The following is a 19,234-nucleotide window of genomic DNA, read 5'->3' on the forward strand; positions in this document are numbered from 1 at the left end:
GCTACAAGTAATAACTGGAAAACTAGAACAACCAAATGCCTGTAAAAACTGGGACTTGATTTTTGAAGACAAGCTTGACTGGAAGAACTTGTTTTCAATACGAGAAAACTCCAAGAGATAAGGTTAAATGGTTCCAGATGAAAATTAATTATCGTATTCTCGTGACAAATTATGTTATAATGAAGATGGGAGTACTCCCAGATAATAACGGTTATTTCTGCAGGAAAGAAAAGATACAAATCTGCATTATCTATGGGTGTCACACACTCCAGAAATCTGGGCAAGCCCAAAAGTCAGGAGACGTGGACTTTTAGGGTCGACACCGCGCAACACACACTCCCAAGAAGGGCGCAGAAATCCGTGTACGATTTTACAACTTTTATTCACACAATCACACACATATGGGTACAGGACCTACTTCCTAAGCTATCCCCAAACCCAAACCCTCGCCCTCACCTAACTCCAAACCACCCCTCCTTAACCCACCTTTAACCCCCACCGGGACAAAATCAAGAAACGAAAGAAAAACGAACCAAACACATACACACTCGCACATTCACTGCACAAGCGGCAACGTTCATTTAACTCATCTGTCACTCGTTGACGGACTGAAAAATCCCTGCTCCAGGCTGAGAGTCGAACGCTGACTACAATCTCTCCCTCGACGTCCAGCTCACCCACAGAGCACCCCACCAGATGAGTCCTGGAGGTCGCGGCAAGCAGGGCAGGCTGCGGTCGAAGGTCGACGCCGAGGGACGATCTGGATCCCCAGGGTGCGACCCCAGGGTTTTGTGTCAGCGCTCGACTCCTCAGGTGGAAGACCCCGAGGGGCGACCTCGGAGCTGGGACAGCAGAGCAGTCGATTTGCCGCTACTTGACAAGCAAGCAAGCTGGGGACAGGGATAACCCCCTGTCAGTACCAGTCCATAACCGCATAAGCCTATGCGCGTTGGGCGACCTAAGAAGCCACAGGTTGTGCTCTCATTCATCCAACAAGCACTCTAAGGCAAAATAATGAACAACCACTGTCATACACCAATCGCACGACAACATGCATGCCTGGAAGTGAGGGGTCCGGAACCTGCCAGGGTACCGGCCGTCGCCCTACTTATACGGTGGCACAGGTCAACCCAAGACTCGAACCCCAAACCTTGTGCCGCGCATCCTGAAGCACGCTCCCACAGCGCTACGCTGTCAGAATCGAAGGCCCAATCAAGGTAACCTCCCTTGCACAAGCAGACATGTTGGAACAGAACATTCAAAAAGGAAAAATTATGATAGCGTCAGCGCATGGCTGCCAAAGCCATTCGGATCACAAGCAGAGCAATTAAAGGGGACAAATCAATACACAAACTCTTCCAGTGCTCGGTCCATACAGGGAGAGAACTCAGTAACCTATTATCGCCACAATAGCTTACACGGAAAACACTATCTTCTGACACGCTGCTACCAGCGGCCACTTACGCAGGGTTAAGAACCTATCGAAACAATATTTCCCCCAACGTCTCCCTCACATTCCCGATACTAACATCAGCTTGTAAGCTTTACATATCCAACGTCCACTCTGTCGAACAAATTACGGAGATTATACTATTCCCTCACACTTCCTCACAAGTGTATTAATATAAACTCAAACCCGTAACACACGGAATGATAATTATAACACTGGACCGTTACACGACAGTCTGTAACATCAGGTAATCGTAACAGTTTCATAAAGTGACCCCAGCCACTGTCCAACCCACAGACCTCCCAAAAGTGGAAAAGACAACTAAAGACACTCGAAACAGTTACCGCCTGATACAAGGTTACCTCATGACAGCTTGTGATGGGCAAAGGTGGTGACTTGGGTGGGACCTTCAGCCGGGCACTGCAGCCTCTGCTCACCGGCTTGCTAAAAATCTGGCAGAGGTTCTGGCTGGCCAAGAATTCCTCTCCATCAGCCTTCCGGGCCTCTGCCACAAGGTCCGCCCTCTCTGACGTCTCAGAGTCAAGTCACGCCTGATCACAGTCAGCTGCAGCCAGGTAAACGGCAGGTGAGCGCGAGTTCTGCACTTGGCACGCTAACCGGCCAAAACACACATTGCACGCACTGCACTGCAGTTGCAGTCATGCCAATGTGACAAGAGCCCTCTCGCTCTTATAGAGCGGTGTGTGCACGTGCTGCACAACTCTTACACAGGTAAAACGAGTGTGCATTCACACGCTTTTACCAAACCAAGAACATGTCAGAAAACATGATCTAGAGAAACTGGGATTCGAACTCCCAACCATCGGAACTAACACCACTTTCACCGGCCACTGAGCCATACTAAATCGCTCGCACTTCCGCCTATACTTCCGCAGCAACGAAAGGTTGGGCTGATCCGTGACAATGGGAATGTAACCTTGTACAACATTTTTGGATAGAGTTTGTAAGATATTTTTTAAAAAGTGTTTACATTGTGACAGACTTAACCTGCATGATACACTGGTGCTTTTTGGACATAACAACATAACAACTGATGGATGTTTCTTATATATATATATATATATATATATATATATATATATATATATATATATATATATATATATAGCTACATTCTATGTATACAAATATAGAATTAACAAAGTAATACCAACATTACAAATGCTCTTAAAAGGCCTCAAACAGGCATATGTAGTAAACAAGTATACATTCAACATAACTACGGAAAATAACAAGTTTGCGGAAAAATGGGCACTGTATTCATGTTTAGTAAAAGATTAAGCAATGCAATGCTACCTTGGAATTACGCTATTGAATATGTATCGCTCTGCTTACAATATGCGGCTGTGGACTTGTCAGTATTTAGAACATAATTATGTGTTTACCCTTTCAAATGCACAATATATATATATATATCTTTGTCTGAATAAGAAATGTTGAGAATAAAACAACAACAAAAATTATGTTTTAAATGTACCCACACCCATCGTTCGCGATTTGACTTGTTCGTTGGCATTTATCCTCAGGTACCCCAGCTATTTCAACCATTGAAATAAACGTTCAAAAGGAAGGAGTAGAGGAACTTTACCTGGTGCAGCCTATCGAAAAAAAAAAAGCCTTCAGAAACGAAAGTGCAGTATTTGACGATCGTACAATACACACGTGAAGGTGGTCACTTCAACTGGATCGTTCGCAATTAAGCATACCTACCCTATCTGGTGTGGATCCCTGCTCTCGGATGTGTTTTACATAAAGGTTTTTCACATGTCACAGCATCATTATATGGTAATTTTTTGTTTGTTAAATGCACCTTTGTTTTTCACGGAAGGAAGATATCACATGATGTACGAGATAAAGTTGTGGTGGCAGCTGGAAAGAAACGTTTCTCTCACATCAGTGTTCTATTTGTAAATGTGTGTGGGGAGTAGGCGGTGAGGGGGAGCGTCTGTGTGTGTGTGTGTGTGTGTGTGTGTGTGTGTGTGTGTGTGTGTGTGATTCATTAACATTTATTTCCGCAATTCATTCATTTAGTCTATTCATTTTGGCCATTTGTTTACTTAACAAGAACATTTATCGCCGGGAAATGCTAACAGGTCATCAGACACAATTCAAAATTAGCTTCGAGTCCCAGTACACGCTTTGCAGTTATAAACATGATACGCAAACTGAAACAAGTATTTTCAGTCGTCATGCATTCAGTATGGCACAGTAATAACTTTTTCGTGCTTTTTTTTCTACAGTTATTCCTCCTTGTTTATTAAACGTTTCAACGAGGAAGGCGGTAGAATGGTTAAGACGTTAAGGCAGACGGTGGCAAAATTGTTAAGAAGCTTAGCTGCCTATACAGTGTCCGTGAGGGTGTTGGTTCGATTTCCGCTCAAGTTTGACTGTAAAATGAACATTCGGATGAGACGATAAACCGAGGGTCCGTGTGCTGCACGCACTTGGCGCACTGGAAAAGAACCCACGGCAACAAGAGTGTTCTTCTCTGGCAACATTATGTCGAAGAAATGGACTATTACATGTACACAAATATATATGCATGCACTCAAGGCCTGTCAAGAGCGTTGGGTTATGCTGCCGTTGGGCATCTGCTTTACAGATGTCGTGTAGCGTATATGGATTTGTCCGAACGCAGTGACACCTCCCTGAGAAACTGAAACTGAAACTAAACGTTTCAAAATGAATTTCATCTCCTGGCTATTTTCTTCCATCATCGTTAACGTCTAACTGAAGTGAAGTCCATGAACTGAAATGACACCGACACAAGCTCCATTTACATTGTGTGTCTATGTCGTTTCGTATTCATGGACTTATGGGGTGTGGGTTGGGTTTGCGGGGTTGGGGGAGAGGGGGGGGGGAGGCTTGGGGGGGAGTGCATATGTTTGTGCGTATGCATGTGCGTGTTTGTGCATGTGTTTGAGTATGCATATGTGTGTGCATGTGCATGTGTGTATGTTTGTGCATGTATGTGTGTGTGCGTGTACATGTGTGTGTTTGTGTATATGTGAATGTTTATTCATGTGTGTGTGTGTGTGTGTGTGTGTGTGTGTGTGTGTGTGTGTGTGTGTGTAACGTTGTGTGGCTGATATCAGAGTCGCGATGTGCAAGCCAGCTGCAACAGATGTTTAATTCGTCTTTGACGCTTGTCACAAATCTTGTCGATAATAATGTTTATATTATTCTCTGTCGCTGTCTGTGTGTGTGTGTGTGTCTGTGTGGTAAACTTTAAAAGCAAAACGGGTGGGGTGTTGGTGATCAGACCTACCATCACACGTGTGAACACACTTCACGTTCGAGGAAATATCAAATCTCAATAAATATTTCAGGAATCACATTACTATTTTATATCAATATTTTCTTACTTTTAGTCTCAACTGATGTTTGTTGCTTCCAATGTTTTCAACCATTTCTGAAACATTCTCTGTCCTTGCACCAGTCTCACACTGAGTGAATCAGACAGTATCTAGATAATACCCTACTGGTCTTAATCATTCAATATCACATTAGAAATGTTCCAATATTTACAGGCTTTTTTTCTTTATTAGTTTATAGAACTTAAAGGATAAAACTGAAGAATGTCTTCCTGTGATGTTTGTTATTTCATATTTTGAGAATTATCAAGTTGTTTCAGGTTGTCAGTTAAGATGCAGGCTCATGGATGTTGTCCCAGTAAATCTAGTTTTGACAGTTATCCATATTTGTACCCACCAAAGAAATCACTTATGTGTTTTGATAGTGAGATGTTTGTTCTGCTACTAGCCATGGTGGTGATGTTAGTTTATTTAATGGCAATGCCATTGACGTCCACATGATTGTCAATATTTATTGTTGAGATGGAACATTTTGGTATTTTTTGAAACGTTTGAAGTTCCATAAACATATTCAAACAGAAAAAAAAATTATACCTACCTATGGAAACGATTTCCAGCAAGTGAGATTGCTAAAGGATAGCAATTTAATGCCTCAAACTGTTGGAAGCAATAATAAAAAAAAAAAAAAAAAAAACCACAGAAAAAAAGAGAGACAAGGCCTTTAAAAATCACTTGTGATACAATTAAAAAAACAAAACAAAGAAATCTAATCGTGAAAATGTGTTTTGTATTTGCTATTATAAAGCTTCGGGCTAAAAAGAAAAAAAAAGCTTCAATGCATATTCGAACTCCGCATGTTTGGGTGGGAAGAAATTGTCTTATTCACTGCACTACTGCGAAACATGAATGACGTTCAAATATTAACATTTTGAGCATGCTTTTTTAAGGGCGATATATTGATCGCGGTATTCGAAGTGAGAATGCTGTTTAAATCATATTATTTTCTTGTATCTTCGGGATGTAAAAAATCTTTAAGGGCAATTTAGACATAACATATACATGTCATTTGAACATCACACCAGACTGTTGTATTGTTGGTTTTGATCACTCATGCACACACACACACACACACACACACACACACACACACACACACACACACACAACCATTTGATTCACGAACTGTGACTAAGAGGCTCTTACATAACCTTTTGCAGGATTCCTTCTCATTGCGGTTTTTACTATAATGAAAAAGTTGACATTTTGGCTAAAAAAGGAGCTTGAAGTTCCATGAAGGAGTTAGATTTAAATATTTCGCTTTCACTACAGGAATCTTACACTATGTAAAAAAAAAAGTCCAATGGTCAAAATTTCAGCTTGAAGAAAAACACACCGGTAACTCGGAGTTGCATAAGAATATACAGAAAATGTATGGTTTCATGGGAAAATATTACCATAATGATTTTCGTAAGAGGCAAATCATTTCTCTAGTCTGCAGATGGAAATGAATTGTTTTAAGACCAAATATGTCAGTTATGTTTCTTGCATCTGTGGTGCTCACAAAACAGCCGATCATATACCAACTTGTGATATGTTAAGTCTCACATCCCTGAACTGAAATCATCTTCAGTGTTGACCATCTTCAGCAGTCCATTGCTAATGTATGACTTTTCCAGCTCCTTGTCAAATAGTCCAGTTGGTTCGCTGTTATAGTTGTTAGTTTTTCATTAGAAATATGTTATATTGTTAGGCCTTTAAAAAACAACAAAAAAACAAAACAAAATTTAAATCAATCATTTTCTATATGTAACACACACACACACACACAAACGCGCGCGCGCGCGCGCGCATATACTTTCACTTACTCGCATGCGTACACATAAATTTCTCTCTCTCCCCCCCTCCCCCAACCCCCTCCACCCACTCGATTTTTTTTCCTACCCTCGTCTAATATCACTTACACAGGAAAGACGTTAAACTAAAAAAAAAAACGAACGAAAACACACACACACACACACACACACACACACACACACACTTTGAGAGTGCTCAGTAACCGCAACAATAACGACAATTTTAGATATTCCTGTCAAAACTCACGTTCTGATCTGTCACCAACAAGCTTTCTTAAATTCTCCCAGTGGTGGTAATGCACAAGTCGCTCGTTCAACAGTTCAGCATATGTAACCAAATCAGCTGTCATAAACTGTGTCCAAGCTCAAGCAAGCACAACTTGCTTCCCATGAGTTTAAGATTTTGAGAGCACGTTTCTGAACTTGGTCAGCAGTGATGCGCGAAGAGAAGAAAGAACGCCGAAATAGCCCGGAACAGCTGATGTTTGATTAGTTCTTGGAAATGGATATTCATTAAGGTATCAGAACGAAGTCGAAGCAGACGTTAAATTGTGAAATGTGTGTGGTGAGAACGTTTCGAAGTAGGGCGGTACACGAACCGTTCGCAATTACACGCTGCTTGCAGTTAGGCCTACCTAACGATTCTCTCTACCTTTTCAACGAAGCAGTGACTGGGGCCAACTGAAGCACACAGTTTCAGATGAGGAAAAAAAGATCATTTCTATCGGAACATTCTCCAAAAAGTTCACGCCGGAATGTACTAACATTTAACTCACCCCCACCCCTCGATTGAGACTTTGTGACTGCCGATATAAACTTGATTTTGAAATCTGTCAGCAACTTCGAAATTAACTCCTCAGTATTTCATGAGTTTACCGAAAATCTCGAATTATATACACATGTCAAACAATCACATTCACTCAAGAACATTGTGAATTTTTATCAAACGCAAAACGAAAATGCCCAGTACACATATTCTGACTTCCTTGGCACAGTCTTCACAATCTGTCAAGTCACGCTGAGCGTGTCCACAGGCACAGGTTTCCACGTGCTTCACGTGTATCTGTATCAGCGTACTGTGGTCCGTTTTTCTGTTCTCCACCAGGAACATACAGTTTTCTGCCCTGTCAGGTTCGAACGATCTTTGAACTTACTGTCAATTTTCATCAGTTGGAGAGCGTTGCAATTCGTCAGTAACATCACTTACCGCCTGTAACAAAGTGTTTGACATGGATGATAGAAGCATTATAGCAGTGTATGTAACAGGGGTCCACAACCACCACGTGTGTTCTGGATGTGTTCATGTGAGGTTCAACATTTTCTGTCCACACCCAGTACTCTGTGTGTGTGTGTGTGTGTGTGTGTGTGCGTTGTGTTCATGTGTGTTTCAACATTTCCTGTCCCCAGCCAGTACTCTATGTGTGTGTGTGTGTGTGTGTGTGTGGTGTTCATGTGTGGTTCAACATTACCAAACCACATTTCCTGTGCCCATCCAGTACTGTGTGTGTGTGTGTGTGTTGTGTGTTGCAGCATTATTATTTGAAGTCCCTCCTCCGTGCCCCCTTTGTTTCCATTTTTATTTACTTTACTTTGTTCATTTGCCAGTGTTCTGCATTCACTGAATGTGTTTCTGACTCGGGTTTATTCAGTGGTGCTCGAGGATGAATAAATGAACATAACCACATTATTTACTGTTTTTTTTCTGTTGTTTTTCTTGTTAACATCGGTGCTATAAAATCCTTTTGTCTTTGTCTCTTAAATATACACATGCATCACAGATATATATATGCTTCACATGTATGTACATGTAACCATGTTATATTGCCAAGTTTTTAGGATCAGGGGTCGGTGAGTAGTGGTTAAAAAAATAATCTGTATGACACTGACTGACACACATCTCAGGAATAACACTCCTGTCACTTTTTGATACTTTATTGACATGAATAAACAGAAGACTCAAAATAAGATTTTGTCACAACATACCATTTTGACTAATACTAAAACCCGCTAACCTATAATCATTTAATGGAGACTTGCCTCAAGTACAATTTGTCATGCCAGATTGTTTTCTTTTAATTTGATACTTTTAGTACTTTCCTTTCTTATTTGTTATAACACCACAAACTAATCTCTGGACCAACTGAAACAACTTTTTAATGTAAGTTGAAACAATTTGGAAGAGCTTAATTTTACTGGTTGGAAGATTAAAAAAAAAAGAAGCTAAAACAAAATTTGAAGTAATTCGTGTTCTCTTGTTAACAAACTAGTAAACAATACTTTTTCTTGAAGTTTTAACCCCACCCCCACCCTCATCCCCGCCCAGAATAAAAACCAAAGAAAAGATAAAGAAATACAGCCCTTGAAACTACAATTACAAATCAATGAGGGTTCGTCATGTTCATAGTTCACAAACAATTTCAAACAATTAAGTTTACGAGCACAAAATGTACATGCAACAGTCTAAAAGCAGGTTTTTAGTCAAGCAGCCAGCATATCAGTGAGGTTTGGTGACAGCCACTCGTTCCTGGCCTCCACGTATTTCTGCAGTCGTCGAAAACACCTTAAATACATGACCCATTCCTCAGACATTATATCGTATTGTCTGTGTCAGGATATAATCCTGACAGAAACTCTATAAAATTTCCTTCCACATTACTTCACATCTGCCTCAAGGAGACAATGCTTCCAACAACGTAGATCAAGGAGTCATTAAAGGTTAGTCCAATAATCCCAACGGTTTCAACAACGTAGGTTGAGGAATCATTAGAGGTTTGCACAAGAATCCCACAGGTTCCGACAGTGTAGGTTAAGGAGTCATTAGTGGTTTGCACAAGAATTCCAAAGTGTTCCAACAATATAGGGAAATAAGTCATTAGAGGTTTGCCCAAGAATCCCACAAGTTTCAACAACGTATGTTAAGAAGTCATTATAGGTTTGCACAAGAATCCCACAGGTTTCAACAACGAATGTTAAAAGTCATTATAGGTTTGCACAAGAATTCCACATGATTCAATCTATACCTTTACCTCTCCCGCGGTAAACATCAGAGTTAACCCATTATAAGTCACCACCATCACATGATTCACATTCTTCAAAGTCATTTGGCCTCTGTGTATCTTTCACTAAACTATGTTTTAGGTACTTGTTGTTAGTTTATTTTGTCCTATTATTTTGTCTAATTATTTAATTTCATTTCATGTTAATCTTGACGTTTTAAACAAACTCAGGGGATGGCTTCCAAGGCCTGATCAGCACGTTGGGTTTATGCAAAAGTCAGGCATCTGCTCCTTTCCGCTTTTCTTCCTAGACAGCAGATGTGGTGTAGCGTATATGAATCACCCCTAACTCTTTGACACTTTGAAACTAAAACTCGGTAAAATAACATTTGGAAATCTTTGCTGTAATTGAGGTTAAATACCTACATACCTGAAGTCGGGTATGACCATACACAGAACACTAACAGTAGTAATAATCTGCTTAGTATTCAGCGTCCTGGATGGCATCGTGACAGCCTTCAAAATAATGAAAACACGCATAAAAATCCATCGCTCCTGATGTTTATGACACCTTCTGACGCGTAGAAATTAACCTATAATTTCCACATCAGCACAACTACAATATTACACGAATATAAATCATACATATGTGAACAAAGATGATTATAGAAATAATGATAGTAAAAATTAAAAAAAAAAAACCCATCAAAAGTTACACAATCAACACCTACTCACTCAATCAACTACAAAGTTCATTGTACATTTCAAATAATGCAAGGGTGGCAATAAAAAAAACGAACTTACCAATTATTGTGAACGTTAAAGCCTCACATAAGTAACAATGATAAAAATCCTAAAATACCTTCCAATGTAAAACAAAATAAATAGACAAGGCAGATACCAGCACAAGTATTTTAGTATTGCAGTTATTGTAATGATCATGCAACGAATACCAACCTTACGTTCTGCATGAGGCCCTATCTGTGTATAAATGCTGAAAGCCGATCTCACTGCACAGCAAATATCCAATTTCAAAATTATACATATTGTCTGATAGACAATCACGTCTCAATGACACAAAATTCTCGCTCACCTTATTCAAAAACACGACTGAGTCACAAAACGAAGGTGAAGAACACTCCCACAAAGACCGACTTGAAATAACTTATCTGTTTATCATATGGCTGGATATCATAGTTTCAATTGTACAGAAAGACCGTTTTGTTATTTTGGTAATAGTGGTAATTTGGTCCTCACTTACAAGAAACATTGTGAACATTTACAAACATAATTGAGAAAAGTTACATGGCTTTATACACGGGATGCGCTAAGGTCTGCACGCAGCAAGAGTCAGCAGGCAGCTCGGCGCTGTGCCAGTGACTATTGGCTGAATCTGAGTCAGAGCATACAGTCAGCAGCAGACTCTGGAAACTCGGCCAGCATGTACGCGGGTATCAAGGAGGCAGCTTGTCCAATCGCCTCCAAGACCGCACCCCTCAAGTCCAAGACAGGAGAGAACATCACTGGTCAACGAAAGTAGATGGAGAAATGGGTAGAGTACTACCGAGAGTTATACTCCACGCAAAACGTTGTGGCAGAGGCAGCTCTGAGCGCTATTCAAGAACTGTCTGTCATGGAAGAGCTGGATGCAGAGCCAACTGAAGAAAGCTGAGCAGGGCCATAGACTGTTTGATAGTTGGAAAGGCCCCAGGAGAGGACGGGATACCCCTGAGGTCATCAAATGCGGGAAAGCAGCATTGCTTCAGGAGCTGCACGAATTACTCTGCAAGTGATGGAGGGAGGGCTCTGTACCACAGGACAAGTGAGATGCGAAGATCGTGACCCTGTACAAGGGCGACCGCAGCGACTGTAACTGCTACCGGGGCATCTCTCCACTCATCATTGTCGGAAAAGCCTTTGCAAGAGTCATCCTGACCCGATTGCAAGTTCTGGCAGCACGCGTATACCCAGAGTCGCAGTGTGGGTTTAGGGCAGGCAGATTTACCATCAACATAATATTCTCCGTCAAACAGCTGCAGGAAAAATGCCGAGAGCAAAATCAACCACTCTACCTTGCCTTCATTGACCTGACAAATGCCTTTGATCTAGTAAGCAGGAGCGGACTATTCACACTTCTGAGGAAGATAGGCTATCCCCCGAAATTACTGGCCATTGTTGAATCTTTTCACAAGGCCATGTACAGCACAGTGTGCTACAATGGAGCAGTGTCAAACCCATTCCAAATAAGCAGTGGTGTCAAGCAGGGTTACATGCTCGCCCCAACACTTTTTGGCATTTTTTTCTCCATGCTTCTGTCATATGCGTTCGCAAACAACGAAGATGGAGTTGACCTACACACAAGATCTGACAGAAAGCTCTTCAACCTGGCCAGACTTAGAGCAAAGACCAAAGTCAGGCATGTCACCATCAGAGAGGCTCTCTTCGCCGATGACGCTGCACTGGTGACACACACAGAGGAGGCCCTTCAGAGACTCATGGACCGCCTTGTGCATGTGTGCACCGAATTTGGCCTCACCATCAGCCTGAAGAAAACGGAAGTGATGGGACAGGGCACCAACTCTTCTCCAACAATTCACATCGGGAGCCACGAGCTGAACTCAGTTGACCGGTTTCAGTATCTGGGGTCGACAATAACTTAGAATCTTTCCCTCGAGCCAGAGATCAACTCAAGAATTGTGAAGGCCGCTTGGGTCATGTCCAAACTTTACAAGAGGGTGTGGTCAAACAAAAACTTGATGGTGAACACTAAGATGCAGGTTACAGAGCTTGCGTTCTAAGCACCCTACTCTACTCGAGTGAAGCATGGACCACATATTCCATGCAAGAGAAGAGACTAAACAGTTTCAATCTCCGATGCCTTAGACGCATTCTTGGAATCCGATGGCAGGACAAGATCCCAAACACTGAAGTGCTTGAGCGTGCATTCTTGCCAACTGTCTCCGCCCTTCTGAGTCAACGCCGTCTTCACTGGCTCCGTCATGTTCGCCGAATGGTTGAAGGCCGCATCCCTAAAGATCTGCTGTGCGGCGAACTATCAGAGGGACCTAGGCCGCAAGGCCGCCCCTGACTAAGATTCAAAGACACTTGCAAACGGGACCTGAGAAGTACAGGGATTGATGTGCTGTACTGGGAAAGCCTTGTGGACTCATGTGGACCCTGGAAATCTGCCATTCAGAGAGGGGTGAAACAAGCAGAGAGAAGCCGCATTGACTTGCCGTGGGAAAAAAAGCCACACGCAAGTCCAATTCTGCAAACTAAGCAGTCTCTACCTATATCTGTCCCACATGCAGCAGAGATTGCCACTCCAGCATCGGTCTACACAGCCACAGCAGGAAGTGCAATGCCCGGCAGTGACTACATTTCCGGTGCAGCCATCGTCTCTCGAGACGGAAGGAGGCCGACGACGACGAGTGGTAATTTGGTCCTCACTTACAAGAAATATTGTGAACATTTACAACCAGTATTGAGAAAAGTTACATGGCTTTATACACCAGATCCACAATTGCATCACATCGCAACACCATATAAATTCAGAATAAAGAACTGGATGGAGGATCGAGAAAGCACATAATTCACTGACCAGTTATTTGTTGGGTGCAGCAAGATTGTCAATACATGGTAAAAGCTTCCATGGAAGAATAGACAAAGCTGTTGATTGGTGCCAGTCACCAAACCTTCAGCTGGGTTTTGGCTGACTGTGCCCACAGAGGACAGTTCAAACTGTCCCTACACCAGATGACGATGAGTTTTGGGTTAATTGTGCCCACAGAGGACAGATGACAGTTCAAACTATCCCAACACCAGGTGACGATGGGTTTTGGGTTAATTGTGCCCACAGAGGACAGTTGAAACTGTCCCTACACCAGGTGACGATGGGTTTTGGGTTAATTGTGCCCACAGAGGACAGAGGACAGTTCAAACTGTCCCTACACCAGGTGACGACGGGCTTTGGGTCACTGTGCCCACAGAAGACAGTTCAAACTGTCCCTACACCAGGTGACGATGGGCTTTGGCTCACTGTGCCCACAGAGGACAGGTCAAACTGAGTAGATTGCTGACGACTCCCACTGCTACCCCACCACCTGCCTGCCTCATCCTATATACGGTCTGCCCTCAGTCTTGACGTCTTCATCTGTAGCTCTCAGCTCTGTGGGCATTGCGTTTCTGCATCTTCCTTCTCAAATTATTATTGTTCAAAAACTCAGATTTTCAGTCCTTATGGAGAAGTTAGGTCTCTCTCACACACACACACAAAACCTTAAAGACGCAGTCACGTGGGGATTAGATTCCTTTTTGTGGTTGGCAGACAGGAAACATGTCCCCTTTGCTTCTAACATAATGTGTAAATAGGTTTTACAATGCTGTAACACGTCCGTTCAGATTTCCGTAACATACACACATCTCCCTTTCTCTTTCTTAGAATTAGTTATTCCTGCGACGAGCAAAAAGATAATTTTGACAAAAGCGGCAAACGTTTCCTGTCGTATATCTTCGTACTCACCCAATATCCACTTTCCATCGAATCAAGTATCATTTCAACCAATCCCTCCTGCCCGCCCATCAAAGGATCATTCATTCTCTCAAATGATAATTGTCTGAATGTATCTACAAACGTTTCAGTCAGTTCACTTCACACTATTTGACTATTCTTAGTGTTTTAATCAGATCAGAAAACCTTCTTGTGGAGAAAAGGGAGTACAACGGATATATTTCACTAAAGTGACCTTTAGCCTTCTACAGAAAGCACTGTTTGATAAAAGTGATGGATGGGGAGGGGTGAATATATTTTCTTTACATATAGAATCAAGTGAGACAGACTTTATGAAATAAGAAAACACCTGGCCACTTTGTCCCGCTCGCCGGGTAAAGCAAGAGCAGCCCGTTTCTCTCCATGAAACTGTCGCATGAAGGAGGACCTCACACTTCTGACATTCTTCTTCCCCTTCCTCAGGGCTGTTGCCAACATCAATCATTTGATGACGATTGCCACAGTTCGTGGACAATGCCAACATCTCCCTTCATTCTCTGGACAACGGAAACCTTTTCTCACACTGGCTGAATTCGGTCCACTATGACAGAATTATTTTGAATTATCACTAACGAGAAGACAGTGACAGACAGGACTATTGCATACGGTTCGAGCATGTCCCCATACACATTCACACATACACTGCACACACTTTCTTTTCGTCTAAAATAAATTTTGTGAACAAGCAATGACCAACCAACCCAGACGAAAGACAGGTGGACAAAGAAAACACAAAAGTCAAATTTTATTTTGTTAACCAAATGATTAAAACGACAGACATAAATGATAATAATGAAATCAAGAACAAGATTTTACAATGAGACAACAACAATGAAAGATGCATCTACTGTAGTTTCTATTCTGCTAATAAAACACAGACACTAAGTTTAAGCCATTCTTTCAGTTCTCTCTTGTTCAGTTCTGAAACCTGGAAGCATCCACCTATCGTCCACCCTGTGTGCCAAAGGTCACTCCACAATGGCTCTGGCCAGCCTGTCCCACACCGGGTGGTGCACAGGAGCGTGTCTGGGCACGTGAAACACGTTGCACTCTGGGTAGTGACGCAGCATCCTCTCCAGCGAGGCCATGGGCGGCAGACGGCGGGGGTCCTCCATGAAGACGACGAGGACCCGGTTGGGCAGAGTGTCGGTGATGCTGCGCTGGGCTTGGTGCACCGTGAACCCACAGGACCAGTCGTCTTCAGCAAAGGCTGGGGTCACCAGCAGCACCACCTGTACAGCGGTCATCATCATCAGTCATGTGACCATCACCGTCATCAGTCATGTGACTATCATCATTATCAGTCATGTGGCCATCACCGTCATCAGACATGTGATCATCATCGCTATCAGTCATGTGACCATCACAACATCAGTCATGTGAATATCAACATCATCGGTGGTATCACCGTCATCAGCCATGTCACCATCACCGTCATCAGTCATGTGAGTATCACTGTCATCAATCATGTGGCTATCACAATCAGTCACGTGACCATCACCGTCATTGTCATGTAACCAGCATCGTCATAAATCACGTGACCATTATAGATTTCGGTGAGCGACAGCCGTACCGAGTGTTCACGTGTTGCTGTGCTCCCCCACACGGAATGCCAGCTGAGTTGTGTTACAGTTTCAACGCTGCTTTTTTCCGTGTCTCGGTGCGGCTAAACCGTTGCGACTGTTCCAAATCGTAATCGGCTTTTCGAAGTTTTCTTTTGCCGTTCGTCGTGTTCGCTTTTCATTTCATTTTGTGGACATGGCCGGGTCTGCAAGTGTCATGCCTGTCTTCTTAAAGACAAGAGACATCCCTGACTCCAGAAACAAGCGCGCTACGGTGTTGGAGATGTGCTTGGCTGCGAAGCGTGTTGCAGGACAAGGTTCGATGGTGGGTGCCCAGGAGATCAACGGGCTGTGGAGGCTGTACCCCGCTACGACAGAGGCAAGGTCGCAGTTTCTTATTCAAGGGGTACACGTAAGAGGTACGGTATTGCAGACATCAAATACTAACCCGTACATCTTAAGAGACGAATCTGGAGAGGAAAGCCACCCACTAAAATTTTCATTGACAACATCCCTACATCTGTTGCCGAGTTGCCGATAGTGAGATAGAGCTTCCCTTCTGAAAGGTGGATGTGAGCTCCGATCAACTATAAAATGCGAGAGAGCGAGAGATGCTGACCACAAACTTACCCGGTTTTTAACTGGACGAAGATTCGTGTTTGTGACAGTCCCAATTGTGCCTCTGGAAAACACTCTTAAAGTAAGCTTTTTTACAGCTAAAGTTTTCCATAAAGAACAGAAGCTGGCGAGAAAACCAGTAGTGTGTTCCAATTGCTTGGAGCAAGGCCATCACAATTCTGTCTGTGAAAAAGACGTTGTTTTTAGGGCTTGCAGAAAGACAGGGCATAAAAGGGGGGACCCTACCTGCGAGTTTTCTGCTTCGGATCATCCAAGAAGGGAGAGTGAGAGTGAGACAGGTGTGAATGAGGAGGATGAAAGTGAAATGCAGAGTGAGGAAGGACAGAGTGACAAAACAGGACAGACAATCCAGGGGACGACCCTCTACTCGACAGGCAACGCTGAGCACCTCATTGGAACTGAGGAGTCCCCCTCGTCACCGCTCGGAGACCCCCAAGCGTCGTCGGTCTCGGGAGAACAGCCCTGAGGGAAGGGGTGACAGCAAACAATCCAGACGGGAAGGCGGGCGGTTTGACCGCCGTGGGGCTCCAGACGTGGAGGTGTCTCGCTAGTAGCTTCTAGCACTGACCTGGACTGACCTTTTGATGACGGACTGGCTTTGAACAACGGACTAAGAGTTTTGATCACATCTCATGATTCGACGACTTAAGATGGATAGCAATCACGGAAATACAGAACCAGATTATCAACTACACATGCAAACACGCAGAGCACACAAACAATCATATGAACAGAAAAATGAACAAGCAAACAATAATTTAATATCATTCTCTCATGGATAAGTTACGCATAGCATCATTGAATTGTAGAGGATTAAAAAACAAATTTAAAGGATTATCACTTTTTCAATATTTGAAAAGTAACAAGTTCAATATTGTTTGTCTACAAGAGGCCCACATAACTCATAGCGACATACCTGTATGGGAAAAACAGTGGGGAGGGGAAATCTTTTATCATGAAGGAACAAACAGAAGTAAGGGAGAAGTAATCTTAGTTGCAAAACATTTCACCGGGAGAGTAAAATTAGAAATGGCACAAAGCAGAATCTTAATCGTCTCAGTTTCACACAAGAATGTAATTTTCATCTAGCAAACATATACGCTCCAAACAATGCTTCAGAAAAAGCGGCCTTTTTTTAACAGAACTTCAGCAACACTGCAATGACTTTAGTGACAACTTTATTTTGTGTGGTGACTTTGTGTTCTTGACAACAACCTTGACGTTATATCGGGTCAACCTCATCGGGAAAATGAAATTCAGGAACTTAATACATTAAAAAATGTTCTTAACTTCACTGACACCTGGAGAATGTTCCACATGAAAGAACAAGATTTTACCTAGTGTCGCAGCAATCCATTCATAGCCCGTCGCCTTGATTATTGCTTTATATCAGAAAGCATGATACATCATCTAGTAACATGCGAACATATTATAGTTCCTAATTCAGGCCATAAAGCTGTTGTAATAGAATTTAGTGACAATGAATTTTCACGTGGTCCAGGATACTGGAAGTTCAATAATAGTTTCTTAAAGAATCACACTTTCGTACAAAGAATGAATGACTTACTTGACAGACAGCTAAACAATGACGGTACAGACTATTTGACAGATTTAGATAGATGGGAAATGTGCAAAGTCGAAATAAGAAATTTTTGTAGCGAATTTGGTAAAGGATTATCCTGTCAACGAAGAAATGAGTCCCGAAAGCTAAACATGCAGATTTTAGAGGAGGGGGAAAAGCTTATTAAAGATCCTACTAACGAGAAAACACAAACTGATTTCATACACTTAAAACAAAAATTAGAACTGCTGCAACTAAACGAAGCAAAGGGTGCACAGATACGATCAAGGAGTAAATGGATTGAAGACGGGGAACGCAACACTAAGTACTTCTGTAATTTAGAAAAAGCTAGAGGAAAGAGAAAAGTCATAACAAGGCTGCGTAAGGAAACAGGGGAAACAATAACTGATCAGAACGATATACTTCAAGAGCAGGTTGCATTTTACGAAAATCTATACAACCAAACAACCACATCTGACAACATACAAGACGAAACTAACACATTTCTAGAGACTGAAACTTTCCCACGCTTAGACAAAGACGAACCCGCTTCATGTGAAGGACCGGTTACAATAGAAGAAACGACTATGGTTTTAAGAAACTTGAAAAATGGTTTCGCTCCTGGATAGACGGAATTACGATAGAATTTTTTAAATTCTTTTGGGTTAAACTAGGCAGAATAGTAACAAGTTCTTTTGTTGATTCTTTTCATAAAGGTGAACTGTCTTATACACAAAAACAAGGGGTAATTACGTTATCAGACAAAAGGAAAGAATTAGAAAGAGATAGATTAACAAACTGGCGACCTATTACTTTGACCAATTCTGACTAAGATGCTAGCGAAAGTTTTATCAGAAAGACTGAGTAAAGTAGTACATAAACTAATTCACGACGACCAAGTGGGTTACATTAAAGGTAGAAATATTGCAACAATTATAAGATCTGTTGACGACGTAATAAATTATTTTAGTAAGCGTAATGAAACCGGGTATTTACTAGCCATTGATTACTGTAAGGCATTCGATTCCATATCTAAAACGTTTCTTTTACAGGTTTTCGACGTTTTCGGCTTTGGACCAGACTTCCAAAGATGGGTTCACGTTTTAAATAATGGTTCTTCCAGCTGCATCAACCACAGAGGTTGGATTTCTGAACTTTTTGCAGTAACGTGTGGAACTAGACAGGGATGCCCTCTTTTCTCCACTGGCATTTGTTTTGGCTGTAGAATTGCTCGCTATAAAAATTAGAAATCATACAATCGTGGGCATTAAAGTACCCTCATGTTCTGG

The 19,234-nt window shown here is 42.2% G+C and overlaps 1 protein-coding gene across 2 annotated transcripts in view; it reads right to left on the reverse strand.

The window, feature by feature from the left end:
* Positions 1 to 8,554: 8,554 nt before the first annotated feature.
* Positions 8,555 to 19,234, reverse strand: part of LOC143282993 (toll-like receptor 4) — a 29,123-nt gene continuing 18,443 nt past the window's right edge. For both annotated transcript variants that reach the window (XM_076588965.1, XM_076588964.1), the window contains exon 5: positions 8,555 to 15,415. In XM_076588965.1, coding sequence (XP_076445080.1) covers positions 15,152 to 15,415 — 264 coding nt within the window. In that variant the 3' untranslated portion in view covers positions 8,555 to 15,151. The remainder of the gene's footprint in view (positions 15,416 to 19,234) is intronic.

Source organism: Babylonia areolata, chromosome 6, assembly GCF_041734735.1.
Source record: "Babylonia areolata isolate BAREFJ2019XMU chromosome 6, ASM4173473v1, whole genome shotgun sequence".
Lineage (NCBI taxonomy): Eukaryota > Metazoa > Mollusca > Gastropoda > Neogastropoda > Buccinidae > Babylonia > Babylonia areolata.